This window comes from Cucumis sativus, chromosome 3 (genome assembly GCF_000004075.3).
Source record: "Cucumis sativus cultivar 9930 chromosome 3, Cucumber_9930_V3, whole genome shotgun sequence".
NCBI lineage: Eukaryota > Viridiplantae > Streptophyta > Magnoliopsida > Cucurbitales > Cucurbitaceae > Cucumis > Cucumis sativus.
The window spans coordinates 2,967,362-2,984,791 of NC_026657.2; the positions used below are offsets into that span (position 1 = coordinate 2,967,362).

The 17,430-nt window shown below is 32.8% G+C and overlaps 1 protein-coding gene across 1 annotated transcript; it reads left to right on the forward strand.

The window, feature by feature from the left end:
* The first annotated feature begins 3,921 nt into the window (after window positions 1-3,921).
* On the forward strand, window positions 3,922-16,610 carry LOC101209718 (peroxisome biogenesis protein 5). The gene is made up of 15 exons (XM_004147925.3): window positions 3,922-4,350; window positions 4,529-4,651; window positions 4,746-4,923; window positions 5,640-5,833; window positions 6,420-6,671; window positions 8,600-8,722; window positions 8,971-9,126; window positions 10,110-10,291; window positions 10,389-10,635; window positions 11,392-11,476; window positions 12,170-12,279; window positions 13,399-13,623; window positions 15,571-15,636; window positions 15,833-15,927; window positions 16,011-16,610. The coding sequence occupies exons 1-15, from the start codon at window positions 4,234-4,236 to the stop codon at window positions 16,087-16,089; spliced, it is 2,232 nt and encodes a 743-aa protein (XP_004147973.2). The 5' UTR covers window positions 3,922-4,233; the 3' UTR covers window positions 16,090-16,610.
* Window positions 16,611-17,430: the final 820 nt, after the last annotated feature.

The window sequence follows — 17,430 nt, forward strand, 5'->3', positions numbered from 1 at the left end:
AAAATGTAATTCATTGCAATAAGGCTAGCTAGTGCTTTTTTCAATAAAGTAAGGGAGGGTAAGTACACCCTAACTTAATAAAGGACATTGTGACATGATATTAACCACATGCATAAGTAGTAATGCTAATAATTTTTTTTACCACAAAGACACAAATAGATTTGTTTGAACATGTTAAAGATATATATCATCTTATAAAAAGTTTGTCCACTCTTTATATATATATATATATATAGATTAAGTGATGCAGATTAAGTTAAAACATAGAGTAAACCTTTTTAAATAAATAAGTATGATCTCCTATTTTCTTTTTTGTTCTCTTTTTGTAAATTAAAATTATTAGTAATGTCTTATAAATTTGTTGGAAATGGTACAAAAAATGTAAAAGAAAAATATTTTACTTCATTATTATTTTAAGAAAAAAACTCTTACCAAAATGGCACAAATAGTTTTGAAGGGTGGAAATCACTCAAAAGATATCACAAATCAAATGGTTGTTTCTTTTAGAAAAAAAAAAAGATCAAACAAACCTTTCTTAAATAGATCTTAATTAAACACAAGATTTTGCTTCTTTGCTTTATTCTATTATTTTGACTAACCCTCATAAAATGAAGAAAATAAAGTGGGAACCAAGTTTTCTTTCTAATTCAACTAAAACATATAGAAGCAAAACCAAGTTATTTATGTTTATGAGCATTTGTTCAATGAACACAATGGGAAGTCTAATCTAAAACATGAAGATAAAGCAAAGGGGGGCAAAAATGAGGTCATCCATGACAATATATATTCGTAAAAGTAATATTCCCTTGATATATAATAAACCTCCAAGTTGAGTTTGTTAATTATATTTTGTGTCTATATAGTTTAAAAAACCCCAATTGTCTCATTTTTTGAAACCAAGAAAAAAAACTTTGTTTAAGTTCATGCATTTTGAAAACTTATTCACCTTTCCAATAACCCTCCCTTCCTATCTAGGGTTTTATATATAAACGTTGTCTTTAAAATACTCGTTTTCTTTAGTATAATAAAATAAATATGGAGTAGGGAAGATTTTGAAGCTAAATTAATTTTAAAGAAAAAATATATGTGATAATTGAGTTACATCGTGTCATGTCGATGCTTTTATAAATTATAGTTAAAATTAAAGAGGTTGATTTAAAAAAATAACAACATAATTATGTTAAAGATGTTATTTAAGGTCAAAATGAGTATAACTTAATTGATATAATGTTTATAAATAAATAATAAAAATTAACGAAATTCATTCAAATTTAAGAAGAAAAAAACAGTGTTCGAGAGTATGGTTTAAATTTTGCGAATTATCTATTACTAACAAGACACCATGATAATCAATATGCATGATATAGTTTTTGTTAGAATTTTTATCACTTCTATATAGTAATCTCTTTTAACATCGACTTTAGTATATGTTATACTTTTGTAAGGATTGTAATGAAAACAACTAAAGCTTTTGTTTAAATTGAAATGTTGAAAAAAAAATGTATAATGTATATATAAAGGAATGAAAAAATAAATTTAGAAAAAACTTTTTTTTTTTTTTTTTTTGCATATTATGAATATGATAAATACGATAAGTAATCAATGATATTATAGGTTATTAGACGACTATTAAAAAGTTATCCACTTTTAAATTTGTTACTTTTGTAATTTAAAAAATATGATGACACTAGTCTTATTATCATATTTCTATTTAAATGAATATTCAATTTAATAAACTATTGAAAATCATTTTATTTTCTTGTATTTAAAATTTTTGGTTCTTAATTTAATGTTATTTTATTTTCCCCTCTTTCATAAAATATAATTAAAAAACTTGAAAAAGTAAAAACAAAAAAGAAAGAAAGAAAATTAACATATGCAACACATATGTTTGTATATTCTAGTAAATATAAAGATGACATTTTCAAATAACGAAATGAATCAAATATTTCTAAATTTTTTAATTTTAATAGTTATTAATGTTAATACACTTTTATCCATATCTATTCTACACAAACTAATAAAAGCTCATAAATATCTAAAATTTATAATAATTTTCCCAAATACAATATGCACCTTAATTTTTCTTTATTTATATATGTTAAATTTGAAATTATTTGGAGTGTATATATATGTATGTATATAAGTATATTTTTTGTAATATAGTATATTCATATACCACCCAATTAAACATTCTAACTTTTCAATAAAAGCAATGATGTAACTGAATCATCACTGTTAATCAATAAGCTTATTTTTTTCGTTATGGATATGTCTTTATATCATATCATATATACAAAATATTACAATTCCTTTAAATTTTCATAAAGTACTATTTCATTTATTCTTCAAATACTTACCACCATATTTGAGTCAACTATAATTTTTTTTTGGTAATGGCTAATAATTTTAAAGTAAAAATAATATTATAGTAAATTTGTTCTTGTTAGTTTAATTTTTATAAATATAACAAGTAAAATATTTACAAAAAATCAATATTTAAAAATTATTTCAAGTATTATATAAACAAGTGTAAATATTTCAGGGCTTGTTATATTTTTTATAAATCCCTTTTTGTTAACTCTTTTTTCATTTTTAAGGGAAAATCATTATGTTTAATAGTCAAAATAATTAATTTAGATTTTATTAAGCATTTTATCTTACCAAATACCCTTACATGTAATTAAATAAAATTGAAGAAATTTTCAATTCACACTCGTGACCTTTTAGAATTTGTATTAATTTAACCTCAAATAGTAATTGTATCCATTTAAACAGAATTTTAGAAGTTGTATAAATTTAAATCCTAATTCATAATTGCACTAGTTTAGATCCTAAAATTTCATAAATGTATCAATTTAAACTCTAAACTTATATAAATGCATCAATTTAAACCCTCAATTATATTTTTTGGAATATATTTATGTTTAAGTTGGTACACGTATGAAATTAGTTTAGAGTTTAAATTGATATGTTTCATGTCTAAATTGATACAACTATAAGCTTAAAATTTAAATTAATATAATTATTTATTTATGATTTAAATCGATATCAAGAGGTATAAATTGAGATATGGTCGAAACAATTACATTGGAGTGTACAATATCTAAAAGATAAGAGAGGAAAGCCCATCATGGGCAAATTATTAGCCCAACTTCTAATAGTCCAAATGTAGCCCTTTTATCAAAGGGATTTCTATATAAATACTAAATAGCCTAAAGTTGGACACAATATTACATGAACATTGAAAATTTTCAACATTTTCAAATTTGTCTCTATACACATTTTATATAATATATAAAAGTTCTTTCTAAAAAAATTAATAAACTAAACTTTAAAATTATCATTTTGTGGAATTATAATTCGTGAAAGAAGGAGAAAGTGGAAAAATAAAAAATAATAAAGCATTTACACTTTATATAAAATTTAGATGAAATGAGTTTTGTTTTTAGTGATTATTCTTTTAAATAATTCTCTTTTTTTTCTTTCTATTTTTTTAAAAGAAACCCAATAATAAAACTATCAATTATTTGAATTAAGTAAAACTTGGTGTGTCAAATATGAAGTTTTAAAGTACATTTTTATTTAACAATGAAAAAACATATAGTAAATAGTAAAAAGGAAAAGAAAATGGGTTGGAATTGTAAAATCGTCACGTGTTTGTTTATTTTTCATGGAAATGAAATCTGTAATCATTATCGTAATACTCTTTTATATTTTTAGTTAATTTTATGACTCTCTATTCAATTTTTTCTAATTCTTCAAATTCTTTAAAGAAATTTTATTTAGCAACTTAAATTATATATTTTACATTATTTAATATCTCAACCAAGAAACGTAGGATTTAATAATTTAGAAGGAGAAAAATCCTAATCAGAGATTAAAACACATAATCATCCATTTTGGTTTAGGGATTGGATGGATGTTCTTGGAACTTCTTAACTATGGCGGTGAAAGGAATAAAGAAAGATGATCATTTTTTAATTTAATTTTGGTGGACTCGGCTCCAGTCCACAGGGAGGGAAGGTTCGCAATTCACAATTCACAATTCACAATTCACAATTCACAATTGTGGCTCTAAGTGTTCAAACAGAACACACCCAGAGCCCATCCCGTTATCGCCTTTCCCTGCAATTTCACCTCAAAACACATCCTCTACTTACGTAATCGATTCCAGTTCTTGGGAAAGGGAACCAATTTGAAACAGCTAACGGAAAATTCAAATCGATAGATATGGCGATGCGTGACTTGGTTACCGGTGGAGCTGATTGTGCTGTTCCTGGTTCTTCTTCTTCTAATCCACTCGGTGCTCTTGCCAACGCTCTAATTGGCTCCTCTTCCAAGACCCAGGTTGGGTTTCAATTTGGTATTTTTGTTGCTTTCTATTATCTGGGGTTCTTTGGGATTGTGTTTTTTTTTTTCTTTTTCAGTATATTGATATGTTAATTCATGAATTCGCTGTCTTTTTTTGTGCCTTGTGGAATCAGATTGGTTTTTCATCTTATGTTTTCAACTATATTCTGAGCAGGAAAGGTTACGGGAAATTCCTACATCGCAGCTCACAGGTCCTGGAAGGCCTTTTGCCCCTGAGACTCATGGGCAGCTTCCTGGGTCTGAGTTTGATCACCCACCGCTTCAACCCAATCAGCAGGTTCTCTTTGTTTCTTTTTTTTTTCCCCATTTTTTTAAAGAATTCTCATGGAATTTTCAACTTATCTGATTTTTTCTGCTTTGCTTAATGTCAGGCGTCTAATTTTTTGAATGCCTTTCACTCGGCTGCTGATCCTGGTCTGGCCTCTGCATGGAATGAGGTTCAGGCTGGTCCTCCTCCTGCCCACTTGAGGGAAATGCAACCAAGTCTTGCTGAATTTGATCGAATTTATGACCAAGTACCTGGTTCTCAGCATCAACCGATTTTGGATGGTACTTCTAAGTTTTCTCTTTAGGCTTTCCTTAAGATTCTGGATGGTTGACATCGTTGGCATTGCCTTTTGTGTTGTTGTGAAACCTTGTTCAAGGGACTGGTGTTGACAACAAAATTTTAGTTCAGCAACATTCGTTGTCCATTAATTCAGGGTTCCCCATTCAGGACATGAACTCAACTACTTAAAGCCATAAGTAAATTAAGGGAACCCCAAGTTGTAGTTCAATGCATGAGAAGATTTAGTTTAGCTAGAGACATGGAGTTCCAGGTTTTTGACCTGGAAGGCCTTTCATCCATAACTTGGCTTGTGAAGATACTTCATACTTGCGTATATACTAGTTGATGCAATACCTTGTCGGTGTAGTATTTTTAATCGAAGAACTTCCGGATCATAGTCTTGAAACTCTAATTCATGGGTATTATTGCCAGAATCAACAACTGTTGAATTTCCAATCTCTGAATTTCATTTTGAATTATCTAAAATTTTCATTCAGAGACTAAATCCTAATTAAATTTGTGTCAGTGTGCTGGGTCTTGTACAAACCTAAATAATGCTATGAAATATGCAGAATTTTCAACCACTATTGGCTTGGAAGAATAGAGGATTTTTTTAGTTCATCGCAAAGTTCTAACATTTAACCTTGACTATGTGACATGACACCTATTTGTGTTAGAGCTTGAATTTAATATTTAACTTCACCTTTACTGTAACCAGGGCCACCGCAGAGAGTGCTGTCAACCTTTTTGCACTCATTTGTAGAAAGTAGCCGTGGCGGAGTGCCTTTTCATCCAACACCTCTGCCTTTATTGGGACTATCTGAGGGTGATAAACAATGTATACGAGATCGTAGTAGCATAATGGCTCGACATTTTTTTGCAGATAAGAGTGAAGACTTCATAAATGCACAGGTTTTGAGAATTTTATCTTTAGTACCTATTCATGAGAAAGCATGTCGTTAATTTTTCCATATAGATCATACCAAATTTCCAAGCATTATCCAACCACTAGTTTAAAGTGCAATAGGATTTCACCATCTTCATGTCTCGTGCTCTTGTCTCATGTTTAGCTCTCAACTTTTCCCATTTTGTTCAACTCCATGTTTTCATTTTATTTTATATTTCTTACAGATTTATTTTTTTGTGGGTTAAGAAACACTAATTCCGTTTATCTTGAAAGAATGAACTACAGATCATGAAAAAGTATTGTTGCTCGAAATATTTATGATTTCTTAGTCAAGAGACAATTCATTAATGGAAAAAGAAGTATGTGAAAAGGGGGAGTCATTGGCCCTAGACACCAAATGTATTAAAAAAGTCATTCTCTAATTGTGGTTGTAAGAAGAACTATAGTCTCAAGAAAAGAGATTGTAGACCTTTTTATGATTCTTCCAATTGTGTTGCAAAGAGAAGGATTCACATATCAACTTTCTGTTAATTCAATTGGTAAATTGCAAATGAAAACTTATGTGAGTTTCTTTGATTTCAATTCCTTCAGTTAAATGCACTTCTATCTTCCTTGGACATCGACACCAGTAAACAGGTTGGGGGGCCTCAACCTGGTAGGTTCCGCGAGATGGAGGATTATTGGAATGAATCTCAAGCTCTCCAGAGACCTGGTGGTCATGTTGCAGATGGGTGGGCTTCTGAATATAGCCTAAACAGGGAAAAGTTTGCTGATCATGACGCTTGGGCTCAATCCTTTGAACAACAATATGGTGCCAATGGTTGGGCCTCTGAGTTTGAGCAGGTAAGGAGCTGCAGCTTGTTCTACAAGTTGCAACTATAGTACTGATCTTCATATGACTTTTCCATACTACATGACCTGTGGCTGTTATGTTTATTGGCTTTCTAATAATCATTTTATAATTAATTCTTTGAATTTGAGTGATCAACTGAATCGTTTGTTTTTCTTATTCAAAAGGAAAAGATAGAAAAATGACAATGTGTTTTTTAATGATAATCATGAAACTGTCAATCTTGTCATTAGGTAGGCATCACATCGTAAGCTTATGATCCTTGGTAGTTATTCAATTAGAAACATAAGTTTCTGCTGGATCAATTGTGAAGTTTAGCCTGTAGACTTGGTTAACATAGTTATTTTAGCATTTTAGACAATCTGGTCATACAGAGTTATTTAAGCCATGCCTTTTGATTTTTCATGTTTAGACTATGATAAGACTTCTTAATAGTTGTTTTGGCCAGTTTATATCTTGGTTTACCACCATAGGATTGTGGCGAGTAAGCATGGTAATCACCTTTTGAATGGGTGGAGAAAGGGGTTAAAGGCACACACTGGAACCCTTGGAAAGATATATCTTCCTACCTTTTCTCATTTTGTGAGGTGTGCTGTGGGAAATGGTAGGGATACATATTTCTGGGAGGATCAGTGGGTGGGAGATGGTACTCTTTCTACAGCTTTTCCTCATCTGTATCACCTTTCTTCCCTTAAAAACTGTTCCATCTCTGATTTTTTGGTTTGATCTAAGAACTCTGTTTCTTTTTCCTTTGGATTCCGTCCTAATTTGTCCAATAGGGAAACAATGGAGGTTGCCTCTTTGCTTTCTGTATTGGAGGGGTACTCTTTTAGGGAGGAGAGAGGGGATGTTTGCATTTGGAATCCAAATCCTACAGAGGGGTTTTCTTGTAAATCCTTTTTCAGACTGTTATTAGATCCTCTTGTTTGATATTATTTGAAGGATTAAGATCCCTAAGATAGTTAGGTTTTTTATTTGGCAAGAATTGCTCAGTTGTGTGAACACTTATGATACGCTGGTTCGGAGAAGAACTACACTTGTGGGACCTTTTTGTTACATTCCGTGTCAGAAATGGAAGAGGACATGAATCATCTTTTTTTGTGATTGCCAGGATACAAAGACAGTTTGGAGTTCTTTCTTGCAGGAGTTCAGTGTTAGCATCGGTGGGAGAGACATTTGAGCCACAGTCGAGGAGTTCCTTCTCCATCCAGCTTTTGGAGAGAGAGTCGTTTTCTGTGGCTTGCTGGGGTGTGTGCAATTATGTGGGATATGTGGGGGGAGAGGAATGACAAAGTTTTTAGAGGAAAGGAAAAGGACCCTTGTGAGGTGTGGTCCTTGATGAGATTTCATGTCTCTCTTTGGGCTTCGGTGTTGAAGATTTTTTGTAATTATTCGCCAGCAAACATCTTTCTGGGTTGGAATCCTTCCTTTAGTGGGAGCCGGGAGGTCTATTGAGGATGTTTTGTTAGCCATAGTAATATTTCATCTTTATTCAATGAAAGTTGTTTTGATAAAAAAATCTTGGTTTACCATCATCAACTACACACTATGGCCTTTGTGTTACTGATGTAAGAAGACTAAGAGTTAATTAGGTAATATTCTAGGTTAATTCCCCTTTTACCCCCCACTTGTAATAGAACTCTATAAATAGGAGTCTTCTCCTCTTGTATGAAGCATACTATTCATTCTAATAAAAGATCCACAATCTTGGTTCTTGGAGGATTTCTCCTTGAGGTTACTTAGGCTACACCAGTTACTGGACCTCGTTTTACTTTCTATGTGAAACTCATGTCCTTCATTCTTGGTTAGTATAATAATAGATTATATATGCACAGTGCCTAATGTGACTCTCATTCAATTATAATAACTTCTATTTGACTTTATGGTCGTGGATTGTAATTCTCTTGATATATTGCCACAGGAGAAGTTTCAGTTAGCATCGGCACAAAATATGGCAGGTGGTAATATGATGAACTTATCTGCAATGGAGCAGACTCGCAAGCTTGCAAATACATTAGCTGAAAACAATGACCCTAAATTCCAGGTTGATATTTTGTAACATGTTTTAGTATTTCAGTCATCTAAAACATATCTAATGTTTTTCATTTTCCTGTCATATTTGATAAAAGATTGCAACAGCCAAGACATAATTAAATGTTGACAAACAGTTGGTTTGATCAACTATGTTTGGCTGCGTTGTAAAATTAGTCTTACTAGAAAAATGTTCAAAAATGCATAACCATTTTTAATATAAAAAAACCATATTTGATCTCTGAACTTTCTGGGATGCAGAACTCAAAGTTTCTTCAGTTTGTTTCAAAGATGAGTAGGGGTGAACTTATTATTGATGACAATCAAGTCAAGCCAAACTCTTTATCTCCAACAGATAACTGGGCTTCCGAGTATCAGCAACAGTATAGTGGGGGTCTTCCCTGGGCTGATGAATTTGTAAGTCATGAAAAAAGTTGTATCCCTTCCCTTTGTTCCCCACCCCACAATCTTGACAATCTGTTGGGTGGGTGGGTGTTTCTATGAACAATTTTCTTGTTTGGATATTGTTTTGTTTTTTGTTCTGTTTTCATTGTTCATTGATAAAAATGAAAGAATGAAATGTCGAGAGTGCTAGAAAATTTTCCCATAACTAGGGGTGAAGCAAAAGTTTTTAATGAGGCCAAACTTTTCATTAGGCATTTGTGTCACATGTATATGTATATATAATTTTTCAACTCTTACAAATTTGTGAGAGAAAATTAGATGGAAATGTCAAAATTGTTTGAGTTATAGGCAAACTCAGGGGCAGCAGCCCTAGCTTGCTTGAGGAGAGGAAGTTATACTACAGGCTTCCAATTGTCCAAAATTTTGACAAATCCAGAACCTTTAAAATGTTCTAGGTAGCGTTGGAAACCCACCTGGATTTAGACAAGTAGACTTGTTCCTATTCCGACCGCCCCACCAAAACTCTACCAGAGTCTATCTACAGAATTCTCTTACCTCTTTCCAAATGATTAAGAATATCTGAAATTAAATCACTAAGGTCCCATTCGATTACCATTTGGTTTTTGGTTTTTGAAAATCAAGCTTATAAACACTACTTCTACCCATGAACTTATGTTTTGTCATCCATTTTCTACTCATGTTTTTAAAAACTAAGCTAAGTATGAACACCAAAAAATAGCTTTCAAAATCTTGTTTTTGTTTTTAGAATTTGCCCAAACATGGTCTATGTCTTTAGGGTTTAGGGTTCAAGTGTTTCTTTAAGATAGGTAAATTTTGTAATGGAGAAATTGGAAGAAAACAGGCATAAATTTAAAAAACTGAAAACTAAAGACAAAGTCGTTATGAAACAGGGTCTATTTTATCTCTGTGTCCATGTGTCATGGTGTTTTAATGCTCTTACAAAATTTAAACTTTCTAATAAAAAATGGTTTCAGGTTTCTAATCAAACTAATCGGTGGGCTGATGAGTTTGCTGAAGAGAAGCAAAATGTGTCGAATGATCCATGGGTAAATGAATTTTCCAAGTTGCACATGCAAGACTGGGTGGAAGAATTTGGTCAGCAGGTTGGAGAAGGGGTTTCTGGAGAAGCAGATAATTGGGCAAATGCATACGATGAGTAAGTCTCATGTTTCACTTCAAGCGCCTACATTGTAATGCTGTAACACCTGTCTATGATAAATTATTTTCTGCATTCTGCTCTTCCCTTCTGACAGGTTCGTAAATGAACAAGTAGCTGCCAAAGGAAAAATGGATGCTTCCAAGGGGATATACGTCTTTTCTGATATGAACCCATATGTCGGTCATCCTAATCCCTTGAAGGAAGGTCAGGATCTGTTCCGTAAAGGCCTTCTGAGTGAGGCAGTGCTTGCTTTAGAGGCTGAAGTTATGAAAAACCCTGAAAATTCGGAAGGTTGGAGGCTTCTTGGAATTGCACATGCTGAAAACGATGATGATCAACAGGTATTATATGTTCTTGATGTAGAATTTTTGGCTTGTAAGAGTAAGACCAAGTGGGTATTCTTTTTTTTTTAAAAGGGCACCGAGTAGGTATTTAAAATTCTTGATGTGAAATGTTTAGAAATAGAAGACCAATTAGGTATTTAACATTCTGGATGTGAAATGTCTAGAAATAGAAGATCAAATAGGAACTTAATAAATTTTATACAAAACAGAATGATTAGTTTGATAAATTTTTGCTTATACCGGTTAGTAGTATTTTGCTGGAATTTCTATGTTTCTTCCGGATTGTGAACTAAATTATTAATTGAAAGCACTCTCTCTTCTGTCAATGTTGTTTTTATTCACCATTTTTGGTCAACTTGTCAATTCCTCTTATGAAATCACTTGATTATGGCAGTCAGAAGGCAACAAAAAACTATTAGTTTACTAATTTCTTATGATGAGATGAACTTGGACTTAAAGTTTCCAAAACCTTGGGAAGTAGTTGTAGACTAGGTTTGTATGTGAAATCTTAAAATTTTCAAAAGGGCTTGCTCAAGTTGTATTACATGCTTAACCATTTTCTAGAGACCTGTTGCTTTTACTGCCAATACTTTTCTGACATTCATAATGCTAGTACTTCTGATTCTATTAGTTTAGGTGATCCCTTTTCATGGCAAGTATAATTCTGGTATTGTGGTGTACCATCTCATGTTTAATTTCTGATTTCTAATAATTGTTTGTACAAATAAATATAATATAAATTGATATGTGCAGGCTATTGCTGCAATGAAGCGGGCACTGGACGTTGACCCTACAAACTTAGAGGTGCTTCTTGCACTTGGTGTGAGTCACACAAATGGTCAGTAGTTGCTTCCTTATCTAATTACATGCTTTATATGATTTATATTTCACTAAAAGCAATTTTTCTAATTATCTTGGCTGAATGACAGTTGTTACTAGGGCTGGGTTTTTGTTGTGAGTTTGCATATAGATTATATATAGCTTCGCTAGAGACTTTAATTTAAATATGGGTTTGGTAGTGGTCAGAAAGTGAACTTTTTTTGGTTAAATATCGTAAGATTAGATTCTCAGAGAACTCTCTGTTGCCAAACACTGAATGATCCTAACCACCATGGTTTGGCTAGGTGATTTTCTTATCAAACAAAAACCTAAGTTTTGGGTTCAAACGTAGGTGTCTTCCCACCTCGCATATTGAATATTGTTCAAGTTCTCTAGTAGTATCAAATATATAGGTTCAAATGTTTGAACAATGAAATTAAATAAAGCATGCAATATAAAGAGAAGAGAGGGATTTCTGTCCATATGATTCAGCCTGGCCTCCATCTCAACTGATGTTATGTTTTCTAAGGGAAAATGAAGAGAGTGGAGTGATGTGTGAGATTGGATTTGTCCACCAATCGGAAAAACCTTAATCTTTGTGGTTTTCTCTTTTTGTTCACGCACCCTTGTCCTCCCTTTCGAATTTTTCAACATTTAATGGGTGTGTTTCTTAAATAAGTAAATTGATCAAAGACTAAAATAATTTCTGCAGAACTAGAGCAAGCTGCTGCATTAAGATACTTGTATGGATGGTTACAGCATCACCCAAAGTACGGAACACTTGCAAAACCAGAGCTTTCTGATTCATTGTACTACGCTGATGTAAGCACCATGCTATTTGTGTTCATTCTTCTTTCAGCTTTTATTACAAACTTAGAAATCTTGGGAAATTTATTATTAGAAAATGTGCCTATCTGTAGTTCATTGCTTTAGGATGATCTTGTGAAGGCTTAGAAAACTAGGTGAAGGTATAACATTTCCGATTAAATCCAGTTATCTGATTCATTGATGTGCTAAAATTAATTTCAAGTCCATGTTCTTAAGTTTTTGACATTTACTTTAATGATTACTGCAGTGTGCTAACTGCTATAAAAAAAGAATGTGGACTTGGGTGTTGTAGCAAATAGCAAACTATTCAGACCCGTGATAACGACCGTTTTTTTTCTTCTTCTCAAAATGCCATTATTCTTGGCTTTTTTGTTTTGTTTTTTTTTTTTTTGGGGGGGGGGGGGGGTTGAAGTTCGAACAGCAGAAGTTGAATATTTGCTTTAGCCCTTAGTTTTGTTGGGAGTTGATTGAGGAACTTCTCCTCCGTCCAACTTTTTATGAGAGACTGGTTTTTGTGCTGGGTTGGGGTTTCAACTGTTTGTGGGGGCAGAGACAATAGAACCTCTAGGGTGAAAGAGAGTTCTGCCTGCAAAAAAGTGGGATCCACAGGGTTCAAACACTTACAGAAGAGAATACTGGGTGAATTTAGAGATAGTTTAACAGCAGATGAGTTGGGTAATCCGGCCAAATTAATCAGTTTTTCTTTTATGCGAAGTGAACTGTTGAACTGAACTGGTTTTATTTTTGGTTGGTTCAAGCATTTATTTAACTTTTTCAGTTTTCCCCTGCTCAGTTGCACCCCTAAAGTGTTCAAGTTAATTCAATGGGGGAAAAATAGATTCGAAGAAGCAATTTGTTTAATATGTTTTTTAGATTAAGCTTTGCTTTTTGTTCCTGGCTCTTTATTTATTGGCTTAATTTTTTTATTGCCCTTGTATTTCACTTTTTCTTGATATTTTTTAAGGAAATTAAAGTTTGGGTTTTCATAGCAATAATTCTGATGAACAACTTTTATTAGCATTATGAGTGTTTAGTATGGAACTTAAGATGATAGTCATCAAGCACATTTCTCTCTTTGGTCTAAAACTATGCATCATTCTTCTTTCTGTATAGGTAGCCGGCTTATTTAACGAAGCTGCACAAATGTTTCCTGATGATGCTGATGTGCACATAGTACTTGGTGTCCTTTATAATTTGTCCAGAGAATTTGACAAAGCAATTGCATCCTTTCAAACAGCCTTGAAATTGAAGCCGCAAGATTACTCTCTTTGGAACAAGCTAGGTGCTACACAAGCTAACAGTATCCAAAGCGCTGATGCTATATTAGCTTATCAACAGGTAACCAGCCCTGTTTCTCTCTCTCTACAATGTGTCTTTGGTGCTTGACATTTTTTTAGATAAAAACAAAATCCAATGATAAATAGTGGTCTTAAGTCTCAAAATAGTTGAAGAAGGGAGATATTTAGTTATTCATCAAGCTGCAAACAAGCAACATTGGAATTGAGCGAGAGTGAGAGAGGGTGAGATAGGTCACTAAAAAGCTGGCAGTATTCATTTAGGGTATTGAATATGGAGTCTGAATTCTTTAGGATACTCCTTAGGTGAGTGTTTGGAGGAGGAACAAAAGCAGCGAATAGAGGAATAGTTGTGGGATTGATTTGCATCCAACTAGCTACTGCCTTTTGGAATGAAAAATGTTAGGTTCTCTTGGGGAGCCCCAAAGACAACAGATTCTTTGGGCAAACAAGAGATTGTGACTGTTATGGTTGGAGAAAATCTTTAACAAGGGGGAGGAGTTCTATTAATCTGCAATGTTAGTTCAAATGGATGGAATAAGCAGTTCTAACAATATTATCATTTATCGTTTCTGATGAATCTATTGCCTACATCACCAATTCAACCAGTATCTGGAAAACCCAACAAACCAATGAGGAAGGTCTACATTTGAATGTTTAGCTGAAGTTCTTTTCTTTATGAACAAGGATTCAGCTTAAGTTGCATTTATATCTTATCTCCTACAAATAGTTGAACATCACGATTCTTATTATTGGCCGTGTCCGTTGTTGACTGACGTGTACCCATTTCAGATGAACTTCAACTTAGTCGATATTGCATCCTTGTCATTAAGTTGCTGCTATATCTCAACTACAGGCATTGTAAGACAGTTTAAGGATGGCCAGTGTGGACAACTATATATAGTTCAAGGAGAGGATCAAATAAATATGTGGATGTATTGTAGCTATGCTTTGTTCAACAATCTAACTATTTTACCCACTTCTAAGTAGTCAAGGTTAACAATGTAGATAAAATTCCAATTGTCTATTTATTTTGTTGGTTTAGGGCTTCCATTGTCGGAGGGTTTCGGTGGCTTAACCCTTCTGTCTATCTACCATTTACCCAATTCAAACAATAATACGATTAACCTAATACAGTTGATCTTTTTACCTTTCACACACAGACTTCCCCTACATCTAACTCATTTTCTTGTTACAGTGCAAAAATGTCACTAAGGAAACTATTTGCATTCCGTAATGGTAGGGTAGCTTAGGAGATCATAGCAGACCATAAGGATCAAATTGGAAACTTTCAAAATTTTAGGTAGGGAGGAAACTGAGACGAGCACAGACTAGGGTTGGAAATGGTGATTAACCTGGAAGAAATTGGGAAAAAGGTGGAAGTTGTTGATAAGTTAGAGGAAGTTAGATAACCTGTCTGTAGAGGAAGTTTTGTATAAGTTAAAGGAAGAAAAAAAGTCGACTGTAGGGGAAAGGGAGGATACTGTCTTATCTTCATTATGATAGTGCAGATTTGTATACCTGTATTTTAATAGATGATTTCACGAGAGTTCTTTTGTATTCAAATTTGTGAATGATACAAAACACTGAAGCAGGCAGTCACATAATCAGGGTGACAATAATCTCCCAACTTTAAGGTTTGAACTTTGAAGAAAGAGTTGAATGTTTCTATGCTATGGTTGTAGAAACACGTGGTGAAGCTGTGAACTCAAGTTTGAACTGTTTTTTCAATTTATGCGTCCCTCGTCGTTCACTATATGGTTGGAGACATTTTGTTGAACTTTTCATGTGTATGGTCATGGTCTCATTGGAGACAATGTTCTTTGCTGGTCACCATGTGAAACTGAACTTTGTTAGGCCGTGAACAACTTGCCTTATCCTTATCGCAAATTGTGTAAATAATGCATTCTGCGAAAATAGTTGCATGTTTACTCTGATTTATTTTGGCCTTGTCTGTCGAGTGTATAAACTGACATAATTTGTCTCTTAGGCACTTGATTTGAAGCCTAATTATGTACGTGCCTGGGCCAATATGGGAATCAGTTATGCCAATCAGGTATGTCCTATGCTTAATTATTTCTCCTTTTTCCTGTCCAGTAAATTATCAAAAAGTTGAAAGTCCTCTTTCTCCAACATTTTCTTCAGGTTTTTAACCAATCATAACTAGTTTCTAGGAGGGATCTTTCATCTACAGTTAAGTAATAAAATTGTATGGAAATATTAATTGATTCTCTCTTTTTCTGCACTTTTAGGGGCTCTATGAGGAATCAATTAAGTACTATGTGAGGTCACTTAGCATGAATCCAAAGGCAGACAATGCGTGGCAATATTTAAGAATTTCACTAAGGTATATGATTTGGAGAGATTTTATTCTTGCATCACTTACCCTTTAATGCAAATATGAAATCATAGAATTTCTCTGTTTTGCAGCTGTGCATCAAGGAATGACATGCTGGAAGCCTGTGATTCCCGCAATCTTGATGCCCTTCAAAAGGAGTTCCCATTATGAATTATTCACAAGCGTTTGAATGAATAAACTTTGACAAAAGAGCTACATCTCTGTTAAATTGGAGGAGGTTACAGTCAAAATACTTGCTGCAGCTTAGGACTGTTAGTCTTTTTTCTTTCTTTTTTTTTTTTCTTCAAAAATTTGTTGGGGGTTTGGGGAAGAAGGGTGTGTTAATATTCCACCACAGTTCAACAAGAAAATATGCTGCTGGTACTGTTGGAAGAGGAATATTAATATCCTAAGCGTTGGTCTTAGCGTAACTCACCATTTGCTAGCTGGTGAAGAAGTTAAAACGAAATTAGCTTTCCCCTTGTATTAATTATGATTCAAATATGATAGTACTTTTACTCTACACAAATCAATGTATTCTTTCAGAAATAATTGCATCTTTTGGCTAGTTTGTGTATTACTACACACCAATAATGACTGTATATAAATATATACATAGCTCATGTACGAATCTTCTTGTTTAGTTTTCAATAAACAGAAAGAATATATCAGCTTCGATGATATTTAATTTCCATCACACATTTTCTTTCCTTTTTTTTTTCTTTTTTCATCTTATTAGTTGGTCATTGATTAAAAATACAGTGAAAGTGATGGAGCTTTGGTTGTGGGATTGATGAAGAAACTGGAAAACTTGCAGAAATGGTGAAGTGATTCTCATGCCTACTTCTACGCTGTGGTAAATACCTAAACTTGGCTCTTCTCTTTCTTATTGTAGATCCTGATAAGTTTAAAAGCTACACACTGAAAATTTCTGTCATCACTTGTGTAAGAGAGAAAAGAAGAAAGGAAAAAAAAAGAAAAGTTAAATAACACTTTTTATCCTTAAACCTTCAAGAAATAACAATTTAGTCTTTCAACATTCAATTTTGATAGATTTGCAATTTAGTTTATAATACTTTTAAACTTGTAAAGATTTAGTTCCTATATAAAAGTGTGCATTTTATAAAAATATATTGAGCATCTAATTAGTTTATTAGTTTACTTATACAATAAATCTCACTAAATATTAACTCTATTTCTATTGTATGGATGAAATAGTTACAAATTTTAAAATATAAATACTAAGTTGTCATACAGTAAAGTTTAGATACTAATGATTTGTTTGAATTTCTAAATATTTAGATACTGTTTTTCATTTAATACACTTTATTAAATTTGTTCTAAATATACACTTTAATGAAAGTTAGGGATATTTTTAAGCCAGGAAGATAGAAAAATGGATATAGGGGAAGTTTTCACAGTGTCGATTATGTATGTTTTTTTCTCACTGTCTTTGTATCAAAACACAACAGAAACACAACTTGTACACTCCATAGAACAATGATTTAGGTA